Source organism: Vigna umbellata, chromosome 5, assembly GCF_029865625.1.
Source record: "Vigna umbellata cultivar VRB3 chromosome 5, Vumbellata_1.0, whole genome shotgun sequence".
Taxonomy (NCBI): Eukaryota; Viridiplantae; Streptophyta; class Magnoliopsida; order Fabales; family Fabaceae; genus Vigna; species Vigna umbellata.
In genome coordinates this window covers 63,549,098-63,566,572 of record NC_142169.1, presented here as the reverse complement: position 1 = coordinate 63,566,572, position 17,475 = coordinate 63,549,098, and the positions used below count along the sequence as shown (strand labels likewise).

General features: G+C 31.1%; 2 protein-coding genes across 3 annotated transcripts; both read right to left on the bottom strand.

Moving 5' to 3' along the window:
• LOC124829224 (O-fucosyltransferase 23) lies at positions 1-2,373 on the bottom strand. The gene is made up of 3 exons (XM_088116364.1): positions 2,022-2,373; positions 1,677-1,831; positions 1-1,603 (listed from the first exon to the last, which is right to left on the bottom strand). The coding sequence occupies exon 3, from the start codon at positions 1,551-1,553 to the stop codon at positions 261-263; it is 1,293 nt and encodes a 430-aa protein (XP_087972490.1). The 5' UTR covers positions 1,554-1,603; positions 1,677-1,831; positions 2,022-2,373; the 3' UTR covers positions 1-260.
• A 7,421-nt stretch (positions 2,374-9,794) lies between these two features.
• LOC124829225 (putative E3 ubiquitin-protein ligase LIN) lies at positions 9,795-14,155 on the bottom strand. 2 transcript variants are annotated; one of them, XM_047302688.2, is made up of 7 exons: positions 12,964-14,155; positions 12,712-12,850; positions 11,677-12,620; positions 11,433-11,577; positions 11,011-11,265; positions 10,389-10,701; positions 9,795-10,101 (listed from the first exon to the last, which is right to left on the bottom strand). In XM_047302688.2, the coding sequence occupies exons 1-7, from the start codon at positions 13,989-13,991 to the stop codon at positions 9,971-9,973; spliced, it is 2,955 nt and encodes a 984-aa protein (XP_047158644.2). In that variant the 5' UTR covers positions 13,992-14,155; the 3' UTR covers positions 9,795-9,970. The 2 variants fall into 2 exon arrangements, with proteins under 2 accessions (XP_047158644.2, XP_047158643.2); XM_047302687.2 differs by having other exon boundaries at positions 11,433-11,580; positions 12,964-14,154.
• Between the last annotated feature and the right edge of the window lie 3,320 nt (positions 14,156-17,475).

The window sequence follows — 17,475 nt, the reverse complement described above, 5'->3', positions numbered from 1 at the left end:
TAAAGAAACCAAAACTTACCCTTTCGAAGGGGTTTCGTTTTTTAACAACAAAACAGTGTCAGACCTGAGAGTCGTGTTCCTAAAAAGTGGGTTCAATTTACATAACGAGAAACTGTACCTCAAATGTGTGTTCACTACATCAAAATCCTTCTTTCTAGTTGTCAATCATGCCCAGAAGTGAAAATGTTGAGCCAAGAAAAAGGGACTCTTAATCTACTCTATAAGTATGCAGCAGGAATGATTAATTAAACAAGGCACTGTTAACAGGAGATGTGATTGGTGCCATAGCTGATAGATTGAAGATTTGATTCTGACATGTTTGTAACCCATCTCTTTGGACCATTTGATGTTCCTGGTATGTTGTAAGCATAAGAAGGCCATCTTACATTTTCCCCACACAAGTTGGTGCCATTCATTCTTATCATCTTCTGTGTTCTTTCAAGAACTATAAGACTTGAAAATGTGGAGAAACTGTTTCCCACAAAGGTATCAGCTCTTAAACACACTTCGTAGTCGATTGCAGACTGAATTAAATAGGGATACTTCTTGTAAATTCCATCAATTCCAAGTTTTTTCTTCTCAAAAGGAACAAACCCATCTTCCCAACCTTCAAGTATGGAAGAATTGTTGAGGAGTTTATCGGCAACAGCAAGATAAACAACAACCGGAGTCTTCAAACCAGCAATGTTCCTAACTCTTTCCACTATCTCTTTCTTGTCACTGCAGATTTGACTAGCATTCAATCGCCGTTCTAATTTTTTACAATGAATCATCCAATCAATTTCTATCCTCATGTGGACAGCAACATATGGAAGGGGCTCAAAAGAAGGTCCATCATTGGTGATATTCTTCTGAATTTCCACTGCTTGAGTGTTGCCTGTTATCTTTCTTCCAACAGCTCTAATCCTAGACACAACCCTGTCTACTTCCTTAGCAATCTCTTCTGTCAAATACAGGCACTCAAAAATCCTTGCATAGTCCTTCACAGGCCAATGATCATGCCACAAGAAAGGGTTCTTCCCTACAATCCGAATTACCTCGTGGTCATCAAAAGAGCCCTTGCCATGCTCCTTCAATTGTGACAAATCTCTCTCCACTGTCCACCTCCTGCCACTTCCCTTTTCCATTTCCAGCACTTCTGTTCTATTCAAGACATCTGAATAGTGCCCCAACCGGACAAAACCACGACAAAGGGTATTAAACTTCTCAAACTGGAATATCTTGTCAAAGGAAATAGGTCGCAAGAGGTCAATTTCTTTGTAAAACAACGAGGCACTGAGGCTTGGCATCAACAATGTTCTGTTCAGCATTCTAGCAGTAAGACAGGCCCTTGCAAATGCAATCTTCTGGTTGTTTAATCCCCAGACAATCTGGGGAGCTACCAAAAACTTATCTTTCCGGATTCCAAAATCGAAATTCAACAATGGAGTGCGTATATACACAAGGTTACTCCATTCAATCCTTTCAAAACCAGGGAAGGATGGAAACATCAGTGCTCTAAGAATCAAAACAGTAACAAGCAAAATCAAACATTTGCTAGTTACTGAATTCATCGCGCCGGTCTACAACTTCGACAACACTTCATGTATGATAATGATTCACTCTACCATGCAAAGCATCACCATTTTAATTTTTTTTTACTTTAACATAAAAAATCAGATTACAGCATCACTTACAAAATTGATCATCATCGATGTGGAGAAACAATGCCAACAAATTCGAAGGTGAAGACCCAATTTTGAAGGACCCCACAATCTGACTCAACGGATGAAAGGAATAACGAGAAAAACCACAAACTTGAAACAGGGGGTTCTCCTCCAACGATGAATATCTACAAAAGAAGAAGAAAGAAAAATCACAAGAATCAGCTATGAATTTGTGTGCTAAAAAATGAAATCTGACTATAAGTCACGGCGATACGTTCAACTGATCAAAGGAAGAAATGAGAAACACCATCATAGCCTATTCCTGTAACGACCCAGAAATTCAAAAAACAAAAGATACACGATACAATGACCCACCTTGAATAAACAAAATTGGGAGGTGAGGATTCGATGGGGTGTGATGAAAGGTGAAAAAGGAGGAACCTTGAGGCAAAAAAGAGTATTTGAGATAAAAGATGGGAAAGAAAGGAAGAGTTGAGTGTTGCAAAGAGAAAAGAAGGGACAGGAAAAGTTGGTAGAAGGAGAGAGAGTACATAAAAAAGAGAAGGAAAAGTGAGGGAATAAGCTGAAGGTGAAGGAAGAGGACAAGGAAGATACGATGTTGCAGTTGCAGAGGGAATGCCTGCTGTGTAACAGAGCCAAAAACCAAGGCCAAAGATGCGTATGTTACGGAAAAGCTTTAAGCACGTTTACTTTTTTCCTTTTTCCTTTTCCCATGTTCATATGCTAGCTAAGCGACTCAAATGGAAACTTTTATATAAGATATTAATAGTTAAAAAGGTAAAGTTTCTCTGCAGGTAAGGTACTATTTTAAGTCTTCTTTTTATTATAATTAAATGAAAAATTTATTTCAACATTGACCAAGAATGTTATAATATCAGCAATAATATTATAATATCAGTAATAATATTACTATACTTTTTTTGTTGTTGAAGATTTATGAACCTAAGTTTAAGAAAACTATCCACCTTAAATTTATTTATTATGTACTCTTATCTAAATTTAATTTAACCTTATTTTCTTATATATGAGTGTATTTGCAATTAAAGATATTATCTTTTTATGCATTTTCAATAAAATTTTGAAAAAATAGACTAAAAAGATATGCGTGACATTAATTATGGTTTAGGGTTTAGTATAGATATAGATAATACATAATATATAAGATGATTTTAGCATTTAAAAAAATAACTTTGAGACATAAACAAGAGAGGGTAGACAAAATAGAGGTAGATGATTGGAAATATAAATTTATAAGTACGATTGAACTGATAATTTGAAATAATTTATTACAGAAATAGTAAATAACACATGATATGTACTTCAAGTAATTGTATGTAAATTTGCGTTTTCTTATAGAGTTAAGAAATTAGTTATGAATCAAAGTATCATTTAAAAATATTATATATAATAAAGATATACTTATAAACTGAAAATTAAAGAAAAAATAATTAAATATATATAATATTTATAATATCTAATTATATTTAATTCTAACATTCAAATTCATTTTTATGAACAATTTATTTAAAATATTCATGATAAATTAATTTGAGATTTAATAGTCTATTTTTTGCCTATGCAAAAATATTCTAACACTTATTTTTTTATCACCAAGTTATATTAATTTAATAGTAGAGCATTTGGGTGTTTTAATCTTTTTTAAATATATATATATATATATATATATATATATATATATATATATATATATATATATATATATATTGTTTTTACCATTCCTGGATTATGTTTAGATATACGTGTGATTTTAATTTTATCATTTTGTTCCAGTGGAGAATGTAGTGAACTAAGGTTTCGTGGACTAGTTGTATTGTACTCTCTTACTACGGATAAAGTACACAATGTGTCTTTTAAGGTTTCGTATGTTTTTAGTTTAACATCTTGTACATCCTAAAGTATATATGGTTTTATAATTTAATGTTTCTTTAATTTTTACCATTTATTGTTTTGTTGTATATATTTGTATAATTGAACATTAAATAGATCTATTTTTCTATTCAGATTATTTGTAAACATATTTAAAAAATTAAGTACATTTTAATTCTGATAGATTTAATATTAATTTTATCTCTTTTATTTCTTTTAAATCAAAATGATTAGTTAAAGTAAACTGTTTTGATTGATTTAAAACATGATAAAAATAGATGTAATTAGTTAAATTAATTTTGTCTTTAAGTGAAGATGAGTCTTCTAAGTTAAAAGAGAGTATAAATTCCTGAACCTTGAAAGGTATAAGTGAGAGAAAATTTGTTGGGATGTCTTTCAGTAAAATTACAAGGTTATTGTTTCTTTCAACTTATAATTATTAACTGCACTTCATAATAAAGAAAAAATAAATAAATATTTATAATTACCACCACCCACCACCCGCTTCCATCATCATCACGATTGTAGAGAGAAAAAAAAGGAAAAATGCTGCAGAAAAAGAAAAAGAGTGAAAAAAAAAACTTGAAGTTAAATATGTTTTTAGTCTCTAAAGTGGTTTTCGTCCCTGTTTTAAAGTAAGATACAATTTGGTTCTCATTCTTTTCGAAACGTTCGTTTTAGTCCTCGAAATTATATTTAACCCAAAAACTTGTTTAGGAAAGCTTTTTCCGAAAAACTTCCGAACCATATTTTAGGGTAAAATAGTCATTTTGAAATTTGAGCTGGTGCGTGAAGAAATTGATGGGTGCAGGAAGTAAAAGTTAAGTTATAATTTTTACTTGATTTTAAGTTTGTCTTTGTTCATATTTGAAAATATTATTATTTTATGTAATAAACACTTATTTCTACAATTGATTTGACCTCTTAGACCAATATTTAATATTAATAATTTTTTTATTATGAGCAATTAATTGGATTTTAAAAAAAATGGCCTATCATCTATTTTTTCCAAAACCTTTTTTTTGTGGGAATATCTGACGTGAACTTGTGAATCTAAAGAAGATAATAAGAAAAAAAGGAAAAACAAAAATGGTTGTTGTCAGCGAGAGATGAAGGTATATCGAGTATGGAAATATGGCTTGTAAGGTAAACCCCATTAAAGTGAATTCTAGATTAATCTGAAGGCTATTCCTTGATTTGGTTAGGTTAGTAGATTATTAATTTGTAGAGATTTATCTATCAATTTAATAAAATAAAGGAGTAATTTAAGTAAAAATTTAATGGTATACATGATTAATTTAATTGAAGGTGTTGGAATAATTTTCCAAGAACTCTAGGGAAACAAGATGAACAACAATGTAGACTTGATATAATCTTCTAGGCGTGAATACACACTTTTCTAAAAACAATATTTCGTCCCTTATAAGAGTGAAAAAGATCACGAAATCCGCTTTTGAGATAGAAAAAAGAAATACAACTATAATACTCACTCTTAGTATTAACGTCAAATAAAATTCTTACGAATTGATTTGTGTGTTAAGTGAATGACCAAATGCAGAGAAAAATCTCTTTATTATCTATACATCAATAGAGCACATGATCCATTTATATAGATGTTGATCAGTCATCATTCATGTAAGACCCATGAAAAATATTTAAATTTAATAAATAGTTGTTTTATTTTTATTTTTATAAAGTTAATAAAAGTATGGTAAGAAAAAAATAAATTAAAATTTATGATAGGTAACAATAATAATAATTTCAAAGGAAGGAGTTTAAAAATTTGAGAATTTATTTTAAAAGTTAAAAAAAAAAATGAATGAATAGTAAATAGTAAATAGTGAATAGTAAATAGTAAATAGTAAATAGTGAATAGTGAATAGTGAATAGTGAATAGTTAAAAAAAAATATTAAAATAAATTGTGGAAGAGGACACTCCACGTAGAATCAATTATTCAGAGATAAGAATGGTGAATAAAAAATAATTTTTGAATAGTAAAAATGAATAGTAAAAGTGAATAGTAAAAATGAATAGTAAAAATGAATAGTAAATTTTTTTGGCTATAAATAGCCAAGGGGGGGAGGATGAAGATTTGCACCAAAATTCTAGGGAAATTGTGAGAGGAGAGAGTTGGAGGAAATTCTAGTTGAAGAGGGGAAATTCTAGAAGTTTCTGGAGAACGGTTTGAGAAGAGGAACCTAAGTCTGGAATAGAGGTAAGGGGAGTTACATTTTGTTTGGTATTATTTTGAGTCTTGTATATGTTGCTTTTGGTTGATCTTAAATCTTGAGTGTGAAGTATTTTGTTTCTGTATGATTTTGAATTTTTGATGAGAACATGCTTTTGTGCTTAGATCCAAGTGTGATAGTTGTAAAATGTGATGTTGATTATGTTATGCATATGTATGCTATTAATTGCCTATATGGATGGATTAGAAGTTGTCTAACCGGCTCTGCCAGATTCAACTTCTTGTTTCCCCATACTTTATATTGTTTTCCTTTTTCGTTTTTATTTTTGGAAGGATTAGAAGTTGTCTAACCGGCTCTGCCAGATTCAACTTCTTATTTCCCCAAACCTGTTATTATTCTTATTATTTAATTACGTTGTATTCTTGGAAGGATGAGAAGTTGTCTAACCGGCTCTGCCAGATTCAACTTCTTGTTTCCCCATACTTTATATTGTTTCCCTTATTCGTTTTTATTTTTGGAAGGATTAGAAGTTGTCTAACCGGCTCTGCCAGATTCAACTTCTTATTTCCCCAAACCTGTCATTATTCTTATTATTTAATTACGTTGTATTCTTGGAAGGATGAGAAGTTGTCTAACCGGCTCTGCCAGATTCAACTTCTTGTTTCCCCAAGAGTTTTTATTAAGTTTATTTTAATGATTGTCAAACATTTGATTCTTCTCCGTTGACTATTTATAGTAAGATTTTATTATTGTTAATTTGTTTGTAATATATTTATCTTGTATGATTTCTGTGTTGAATGTATTTTATGATGTTGATATGAAATTATGAATCTGAACATGATATGAGTTTTATGAGGAGATTTTGTAATAGTATGACATGAGTTGAGGAAAATGAGCATGATATGAGTCTCATGGAGAGATTCTATATTGGTATGGTATTAGTGTATATGTTGATGTTGAGGGTCCTGTTGTTGGTGGTTATCCTAAAACTCTAATAATCTTCCAGTATCAATTAGAGAAGGATGTGTTATGTGGTGAGAGTAGTAGGAGGTCCTAGTCTATGTTTATAGACATTAATGGATTAACCTTGTGGGTGATATGATATATTATATTTGGCCAAAATTTTTGTTGTTGAAATCACCGCAAGTGCATGACCACCCGAGACTTCCATCAACATTATATCCGGATAATAGAGTCTAGAATGATAATTGCATTTTACATGAATTTATGGTGAATGTATTACGTATAGCAATAGTGTAATGTTTTTCTTTGAATGTTGCATGGTAGCTCACCCTTACTTGTTTGTTTGTGCCGGAAAAATCTTATTTTTGCGATGATCGTATAATGTTTTTGTTATACGGGAGCAGATGAGGGAACGACGTCTGAACCAATTCAAGTGAAGGAGGAAGCAGCAGAAAAATGAAGAATATTTTAAGAAAAAAAAAATAAAACATACATAAAATTAAGAGTGTTTTATTTATGTGTGAAATTATAATGTATTTCTAGTGTGAACTATGTTACTCCTAAATGGAGGATTGTAATATTGTACGATGTTTTCTTTATTAATGAAATAAATTTGGGTGTGAGATGTTTTATATTTTGGGGTGTTACAATTCAAATCCAAGAGATACCAGATTCTAATTAGGTACATTTTTTTCATAAAATTGTAACTTTTCATGAATGGTTGTAACTCTTCACTAATAATTGTATTGTAACTCTTTATTGGTTATAATTATTCATGAATAAATGTAATTCTTCATGAATAGTTGTCTAATACTCTTAAATTTCAAGAGAAGTTTGATAAATTGTTTTTAGTATTAGAAAAATATTATTTGCATCTCTCAATTTTCATACCTTTCCAAGATACGATAAAAAAACATTCTTTTCATTTTTGTCATTAGTACAAACTAACTTGATTCAACTTTTATATACAGAGTGAAAGAAAAATAATTTTTTTTATATCTTTTAGGATATTCTATTCTATTCATTTAAAATTCCTTCCAAACTTTCTTAAATTTAAATTGGAAAATGATACTTGAACAACCATTTTTGACAACATTTAGACACGCGCACACGTGTCAAAATCTGAGTGGTCCATTTTCATTTAATTTTTCCAACTGGACCACTCAGATTTTGACACGTGTGTGCGTGTCTAAATGTTGTCAAAAATGGTTGTTCAAGTGTCATTTTCCATTTAAATTTTTCTAATTACTTTATCCGAATTATAATATTTTAGTATAAAATCTAAATTATATCATCCAAACAAAACCAAAGATAAAAGGAACAAGCTTATGAATTTTTTCGCTTATATATTATTCACGTTACTCATTTTTATCAATATTATACTTTTAACTCAGACTGAATTTCTACTAACTTTGAATTGTGATTTCAAAAGGAATCTTACAAAAGTCTAAACTTATCAATTCAAAATGCTTTTTTTCACGATTTGTGTTAACCATATGCAATTCCCTTTTTGTGGTCCCTCCTTTATATTCTCTTAGATGCCATGTTCTTGAACCGATTATGAAGTGTGGTTGATATATCCTCCAAGTTTTGAGACCGCATTGTTAAGAAACTGCAATAAAGAGTGGCACGTGATGACGTGAACATTGGAAGAAGGAAGAAAGGGGACCATAGATATTTTTTATGTAATTTCTGTTATATTGTGGCTTAGATTGCTATCTTCTTTTGCAGTGATGCTGTTTTTGCGTAGGCATGGGTTTCTCCCATATGCATTACAGGACAATGCAACAAACGTATTGATGGGGATACCCATTATCATAATGGCTCTCAACTTATAGCAAAATCAACATATATGAAACATTTATTCATTCATTTTGAGATTCAGTGTAAAAATGCATTTGGGGTCCCCCAATTGGATCATGCTTGATGCCTCAATAAGAGGATTTATCATATCAGTTTTTTTATCTTTTGCTCCAAAATACTGGTAGAATGAGTAAACTCCTATTGTACTACAGCTACATAGGCACCAATGATATATTTGGTAGTTATCATAGGCTATATAGGTATAGGTTTTCTTACAATTTAGAATGGTCATATCATGTTAGAAGGCCAATTTTTCAGTTTGGAGCTTACGAAAAAAATTAAAGAAATGTTCCCTCCAAATTGGTTTCTTGTAATGAATGATCCAATTACATGTCAAATTATTTGATGCAGTTTGTCTACTATTATTGACAACAAATGGAGATTTTATTTTATTCAGCAGATTCTGTTTATAAGAAGAGATGGATGCTCACCCTGTTGCAGTCTGGAAAAAACAGTTGCACATGAAGAACGGAGTAAGAGATAACTTGTTATCCATGTGTAAACAAATAAAATAAAAATTGAAGTTCCCTCTTTTGTCTTTTATTTCTTCTGTTAACCACGTGAGGGGGTGAATAAAAGACAATGTGGCATTAGTACAAATTTTGTTATCTAGGAACAAACATAAACACTGAGATCCACACCATGCCAAGTAGCATGTCCTAACACTTCTTTTTCGTAGAAGACATGTTCCAATCAAAAGGAAAAGTGTAATTTTTTTCAAATCACACGTCAATTACGAATAAAATCAAATTATAATATATAAGTAAGTACAGTCCTAACCATTATAATTGGATTATACATAAACTTATTCTCAGAAATCCTACATCAATTAGAGGTAAGGTCAATTTAGAGTATATAAATGGCTGCAAACTTCACTTTACAAACCGGTTCTGTGAGGTTGAGTTAGACTTAAAGTTTACTTCTTAACACTTACCCATAAAGATGTTTTCAGAGTTATTTAGAGCCTATCATGTTCATTCATTGAAGTGAGAGGGATGACACTTTGGATTTTAATCCTTAGCTTACAAGTTGATTTTGTGATATTAACTTATATAGTGGTTTTAACTTATGTGAAAACTTCCATTTTAGTTTCTTATTTTTCTCTTGCATAAGTGTTTATGGAGAAAGTTGTCCAAACATGTCCCAAGTGTACTATACTGAAGTCAATTTTAGTCACACTTTTGTGTTACCTTATTATTGAGTAGTATATTTGGCTAAGCAAGCTTCTCAGAAAGTGAAATCATAAGCTATATTGAATAAAGCAGATATTACGTTTCCTTTGATACAGATATTCCCTTTCAAGCTAATCAACTATACAGGACAAGGATTGGTACAATCTCACATATATAATAAAAAAGAAAGAACTTTGGAAGATTCAACAAAATGAAGCTTCTTGCTAATCATTGTCTCAATGGCAAGCTTCTTTTTGAGAAGATCGCGATGAGCTCGTTGGCCGTCCAAGTCACTAGGGAGAGATTTCGGAGATGTGTGAATGAGTCTTTGTCCAATGATGGTAAATCGGAGACACATCCTGATAGAAAGGACAAATGAGAATAAAGAACATTCAAAAAAGGATATTACATTTTATAATAAGAACCTGTTATGCAGGTATATTTTTGTGAAGTTAACAGCAACAGTTAAAAAGGGTTTTACACCAGTACCATGTAATTGAAAATTTATAGTTTTATGTACTTTTATTTTCATGGAAGAAACCATGATACAAAACATAAAAGTGTGGGAGAAAATGCAGACTGCTAATCCTTTCAGGATCTAAGTTACAGTTTGGTATAGCTTAGGAGATGGTTAAAGTTTTCATACCTGAATATTTGACAAGATAAAGCAATGAATATGATGCTAGCACTCTTTCCTCAACATCTTTATCATAATCCAAGGATTGTAGTAATTGTGGTCTTAAGATTGAGAATACCATTGGTGGCAACATTGTATCTTCGATTAAATCGAGGTAGGTGCTCATCCATGAAATGGTTATGAGACTTGCTCGTGCTAAACATGGGATTCCATTGGCTATGGTATCTGCAAGTGCTGATAGCAAATTCTTATATCCATTGTTGAACAAGACAAGGGCTTTTCTTTTTTGCCAACTTTCTGCTTCTTCCTCTTCCTCCACATTCTAGTAAGTGACACAATCAATCAACAATTTTGATGTGCTAAAAATAGGAACAGTGAGTACTGGAAGCAAGCTCTCATATATGGAACAAAGACAAATAATTTAAATATTGTGCATTGAATGATTGTAGTTTTTACTTTAAGTTTAACGTGTGTAGGCATTTTTATACTGTTAATCAATTAGAAATTACTGATTATAGTAATTACTGATTCAAAGATCCTACCATATATATGTATGGCATGACAATCTAATTTTTTTTTATACACTCTTAGTGCATCCTAATTAAACTACAGGCTTTTAACCAAAGTCTACCTTGTGAATTGAATCATAAACCACATTTTCCTTGCCCGGATATGAATCTTCAAAGCAAATTTCTCTGAAACCTGCTTTTTCTAAAAGAGAATTTTCCATTAATGGTTCCCCTGAATGAGAAAAGTGACCTCCTAATAGGTATAGAGCTCGTGCGGATTGCTGTTGCACTCTATCATCACATGTTTGACAATTCAAAGCTGTTACAAGTGCCTGAATTGCTTCTGATCTATATAAGCTTCCCTTGAAAGGATCTTCCTGCAACACAACTGCTATTGCATTTGTGAACTCTTCAAGACATGTAAATCAATCATAGAGAAGCCATAAGTTACCTTATTGAAAATAATGAAAGTCACAGAACTTAGACCATTGTTCACAACCAATATTTCCATAAAGCACTACTAAGTTGGATGAAAAAGAATTACCATAAGATCAAGCAGCAATAATATTACTGCAACTATAGGGCGTTCTTCAGGTGGAGCCTTCTCAAGGTAGATGAAGAAAACGTGCATTACGTTTATGCCACCCCATCCATCTTTAAGTCCTCTTAAGAAATTTAAAGTCTTTGTTCTTCTGGTATCAAATTTAAGTCCTCTTAACATTTTCAGATAGAAGAAAAAAGGTAAACCAAGAAGAAAAAATCTAGAAAGGTAAGTGATAAGCACATACTTCTCAAGGCAGAGCAACTCGGCCAGCACAGACAAGGCATAGCCACTTGAATTTTGTTTACTTCCAACAACAATGAGTTCAAGTAATGAAGTCTTATTTATGTTGTCAGCTAAGAAACTTCTGCAGCTTCCTTCGGCACGGATGCAACATGAAATTATCATAACAGCATTGTTTCTCTCGTGGACCTCTCCTTCGATCCTTGCCATTAGCAGGGTCAACCCTCCTAGTGAAAGTACTTGCCTGGCATTTTCCAAGTTCTTGTCTTCGTCAAAACCAGTAAGAAGTTGGTCCAAAGCATAAAATGCTGCCACTTGAGGACTGCATTGTACTGTGAAGAGGGTCTGCAATTTGTCTCCAAATTCCAGCACTCGAAGGATTAATGGCACCCATTCTGAAGATAGCATCTGCTTTGCCTTTGGTTGTGATAGATAAAGTAGAACTGCAGCCTTTAGAAACAGACTAGTGCTTCTTAGAAGCCTCACAAATATTTCTAGTTGAGGATCAGAGTTCAGTATAATTTGTTTAATTGCGCCATTCCTTCCTATTAATTCTGCTAAAATTGATATGATCAATTCAAGAATCTCATCATTAGTTGAGGAAAATAACACCTCAAGCATAGCTTGAACTACTCTAGGCTGTGTCAGTGCTTCTTGAATTAGAGGATCACCAGGAGAGTTCAACCAAGCTTTAGTAATCACACGAATAGCGAATTCACAGTCACTTAGAATATCTGATGAACCTATAGTTGTAATAGCTCCAACAAAGTTTCTTGAAAGAACAGCTGAAGCATTCTTGTGTCTACGGTTGCTGTTCTCAAAGCTTTCCTCTGGTATGAACCTGCAAGAAAGACACTGAAAATAGTCCAATCTCTGCGATGCTGGCCATAATTGAGCTTCATCTTTGCCAAATTGACTTGATCTTCTAACAAATACCCCATCGCCTTTCTTTACAAAGTAAGGAGATTACATCAGAAGTGAAATTCTATAATTTGAATCAGACGGTTTTCATCTACGAATTGAAAGCACAGAAGATAACCTGAACTGAACTGCTTTTGTATTCATCTTCATACAACTTTTCATCAATCTCTAGGCCTGTGGTAATTCTCAACACTCCATTTTGGTCGTCAAGACCAGAAGGTTGCTGCTCTAGTTTGGAGCCGAACACTGTCTTGAATCTGTTAAAGAAAACCATAAACATAAAATCACATACATAGCTACAAATCGCACATAGTTGTTTCTTACAGAAAGATGGTTGTGGTGGTGAATCTAAGACGTTCATATCACTTACAAGTTTTGGTTGATTGAGGAATTTGAAACAAAAGAATCCGAAGACCTTCTTGATAATCTGTAACTTGGCCTTGATGGCAAAGAAACATTAGGAAGAGGTGGTTCACTGGCACCTACTTTAAGCCATTGTTTGTAATACTGAGCAAACAGAATGGTCCCTCTATCAATCTTTTCATTGTAAATTTTGTTGTGAACCTTCATTTTCCGTTCCTTCTCACCATGAGCTTCGTTTGAAAGGAACTCAAGTCCAGTGTTGTACCAAATTTTGACATGGAGAAGATGGGGAAGAAACAAATGCTCCCAAAGGTCAGGAAGCAAGTAGGTTCGAGCAAAATTCGGAGAATCACAAAACACTTGCAGTAAATGCTTAGAGGAAACCCTGTCATTTTTCTGCAGCTTGTAAGCTACAGCCACGTATAGTTGAGCACAAGCTGAGAGACGTGAATTTGGCACGCCACAAGTTGAAGCATCCCTGGAAGTTTTAGAATTCGAAGTAGCAACTACGCTTAAAAGCTCAATGGAACTCCTTAACCTTTTGATCATCCTCGCCTGTTCCATTGTTCCTTGACTTTCTACCAATCTATCAATTTTCTTCATACCCAATTCCATGTTCACAAAAACCTCATCACCTGCATCCTTTCTTCTCCTTCTGTCCAAGAGAGAACTACACTTCTCTCGGATTGTTTTCCTGAAAATATCATCTTTCACATATCTTCCTATGTAGCCACTGAGGACAGCAATCACTGCTCCAATGGCAACTTCATCCATCAAGGGTCCTACCCTTCTTGAATCTTCTGACACCAGTGACTTAGAATTTGATCTATCAGAAGCAGAACCACCCCTCTTGTGTTGAGGAGAAAAAGACACACTTTTTGATGAAATCTTCTCTACCTTGTGCTTGGGTGAAGAAAGACCTTTTGGATCATGACAGATATATGCAGGAAGTGGTTTTTTCTCATGTTGTGAAAGTTTGTGTTTAGGCCTCTCCGGGGTTGGACATTGGGCAGAATATTCTCCAAAGGCAGCCATACGCTGGTGAATGAGAAATGGGTTGAAAGAGAAGTATGAAGCAAGAAGGGCTTCAATGACATTCTTGGAACTCGAACGAAACAAATATATGAAATAAAACAGTGACAGCTAGATTAGCTATAGCAGGAAAGAGGCACAGCAATGAAGACAAGGAAAGGGTTGGATTTGGTGAAAGGTGAATCTTTTAGGCTATATTTTAAATTATAATGTTCTGTTCTATAAAGGCAAACACCCCTTTGGACCAGCTAACTCATCTCAGTGAAACTGTCACCACATATCTAAACAACAGTCACTTGCAATTGCAAATTGCTTTGTTCGTTTAATTACACCATGCACATGATAACTACATCTCTGCCATCGAACAATAGCAATTAACAATTATTATATCATAACAAAATATACTATTTTAATTCTAAGTTGTTGTTTTTTTCGTTACCAACACAGTTTCCTTTATTTAACTTTGTACATTTATTTTAACAAGCTCTTGTTTTATGCTCTGTTACGAGTGATCTCTGTGGCATGTGTCGTTCTGCTGGTTTTTCCCGCAGATAGTGGCTTTAGTTACTGGTTTCTGATGCTTTCTTGTTTGACCTCTCTATTGGATTTTGTTTTTCCATACAGTCACTTGCTAATTGTATATCTTATTTATAACATGCAGAAAAAGTACTTTTGTGTCAATAAGCGATTAAAACAAAAAACAAAATTGTTGATTTTAATACTACCAAAAAGAACTAATTCTAAAACTATTATTTAGTTCATTGACAACGCAGTACCTTTTTTAAAACTTTTTATATTTGATTCTAAATCAGTTATTACTTTTATATTCTGCTACGAAGCATGGCTGGTGACTGTTCTCGTGGTCCTTCATGCAGATAGTGGCTTTGGTTAATGCTCACTACTGATACTTAATTGTTTTGTTTCTTTTTGTTTGTTTTTTTCTTGATCCCGTTTAAAAGTGATCTAAAAAGTATTCATTTAATAATAGATATATATTTTTCATTTGAAATGACAGTGCAAGTGATTGAGAATTTGAGTGGGATTACTTTGGTAACACTTTTCAACTAAAAATTTTCACCTTTTATCACTTTATCAATATCACAATTAGTCAGCATGTTTCTCTTGTAACATTTATTTTTGGAGTGAAAGGATATGATAAACAATTATTTTTATCATGTGTCACATGTTAGATGAATACTAGTGTTATGTATTAATGTTTTATATTTTATTTTATTTTATTTTATTTTTGAAATAAAGAAAAACATACTTTTTTTTGTATGTCAAGTCAGTGTACATCGTTTTAATAGATGAAGACAGAATTATTAGGGTTCATATTCCTTTTCGAAGAACATAATCAAAATACAGTGTAAAATAAGTATGTGTAAGAGTTGAGTTCTAAAATAAATGTTAGACATGCCCAATTGGATGAAGTTTTTAAATTAGATCGTGGTAATTTGAAATAAAATGGTATTTTTCGTAGCTGTTAAATGGATTGGTTTATTTTGGACATGTTTCATTTGTTTTATTATTTTAAATTTTGTTCAATTTAATCCATTTTTTTAAAATTGGAACCAAATTTAAATTTTGTTAAAATTTATATTTTTATTAAATATTTCTTTCATTATTTTTAAATCAACTCAAATCATATTATTGGAATATAATTATTAGATGTTTGATTTTTTTTTTACATATGAAAAATGGGATTAGAGTTGGTTTAAAAATAATGAATAATTTTTCTTTTAATTTTAAAAATAAAATAAAAAATTCTTTCCAATTTTGAAAATAAATTAAAAATTTATTTATAATTTTAGAAATAAATTAAAATTTTCCTTCTAATTTTAAAAATAATGAATACTTTTTATTTTATTTTTAATATAATAAAGAACTTTCTTTCTAATTTTAAAAATAATGGAGTAGTGTCCTTCAAATTTTAAAATAATAAAAAATTTACCTTTTAATTTTAAGAGTAATGAAAAACTTTTCATCTAATTTTAAAATAATAAATAATTTCCTTCTAAAATTAAAATTGTAACTGAATTAAAAAGAGTTAACGAAATTTAGAATGGTATTAAATAAAATTAACGAAAATTAAAAATGAAATGAAAATTGAAACGAAATGAATACTGAAACAAAAGTATTAATAATAATTTTATATGTAACACTCATTTGACACATGATTTTAATATTGTCGCACAACGTTGATTTAATACACAAACAATTTCCTTTTAATTAAAAAAATTACGAACTAACAAACATTATTAATCTTTCTTTAATAATTTAGATCACGTCATAAAATATAATATCAAATTAAACATAATTTACTAAAATAAAAAATATATTCAATATTAAAAAAATTCAATAGAAAAAAATAATATTTAAATCTTAAAAAATAAATATGGCAAGAAAAACGACAGCAGTCTTCATTAGGGATATAACCAGGACTCGCTTTTTTTGACGATTTGTGATGTTTTTCTTCGACCTAGACAAACCAACAATACCTTCGTTTAAACTTTGTTCCATTCCCACGTTAACTTCACCTGCCGTTGATGTTCAAACGTAAATGATGTCCATAATTTAGTGTACATGACTGTATCTTAAATTCGTTAAAAAAGCGTACTGTCAGATCTATTTCACAGTTCATTAGGCGACAAACAAACTAGTTAATCTTATTTGCAACAATATAATTACTATTAGTCAAAAGAGTTGTTATATAGACAAGAATTCAACATAAAATTTTATATTAAATAGATTTATCTTAATAATGTGTGACTAAATTTTTTGATCCCGAAATCAATTGACCGAGATTTAATTAACGTTAAATCAATAAAATTCAGAAAAAATGTTTTTATAAATTTTATTTATGATAATATAAATAAAACAAATTGTTATTACAATTTAGAAGCTCAGTGATAATTTTACTTTAAAGAAATTAGTCTCCAACATTCATAAGAAATGTTCTTGTGTAAACAGAGAAAAAAAATATTCTGATTATGAGATGCTAGTGTGCGTGTACAAAATAACAATATTGCTAGCGATGTCTCAATAAAATTAGTAATAATTAAGAAATACAATTTTTTCATTATTGGAGTTATAAGACAAAGTTGGATCAAATAGTAACAAGAAATTTAGGATCAACTCTCTCACTACTAGTTATAAAATTGATTGAGAAAAAGGGAGAAAAATTACAAATTCAACTCTTTTATTAAGAAAATATTAATAATAGTTTTTCGATTATTAATTATGAGAGAATAACAATTAAGATGTTATCAACATATTTTTAATAAAAAGATACTTTAATGAGACTTGGATTGTCTTTTGAATATTTATCTAAAAAATTAGACGAACAGTTATAAACATATTCTCAAATGCCAATAATCGATTAAACTTACGATTAAATTATTAAAGAAAAGATTAATATATAAAAAGAGAAAATAGAAGTAAAAGAAAAATACAGAATGGCAGAGAATCATAAAAAGGTTACAATAAA

Coding starts and splice junctions, on each gene's coding strand:
- LOC124829224 (XM_088116364.1), bottom strand. CDS start 1,553: ATGAATTCAGTAACTAGCAAATGTTTGATTTTGCTTGTTACTGTTTTG.
- LOC124829225 (XM_047302687.2), bottom strand. CDS start 13,991: ATGGCTGCCTTTGGAGAATATTCTGCCCAATGTCCAACCCCGGAGAGG. Junction 12,851..12,963: donor TCCTCAATCAACCAAAACTT/GTAAGTGATATG, acceptor TTTCTTTAACAG/ATTCAAGACAGTGTTCGGCT. Junction 10,102..10,388: donor TTATCTTGTCAAATATTCAG/GTATGAAAACTT, acceptor CCTTTCTATCAG/GATGTGTCTCCGATTTACCA.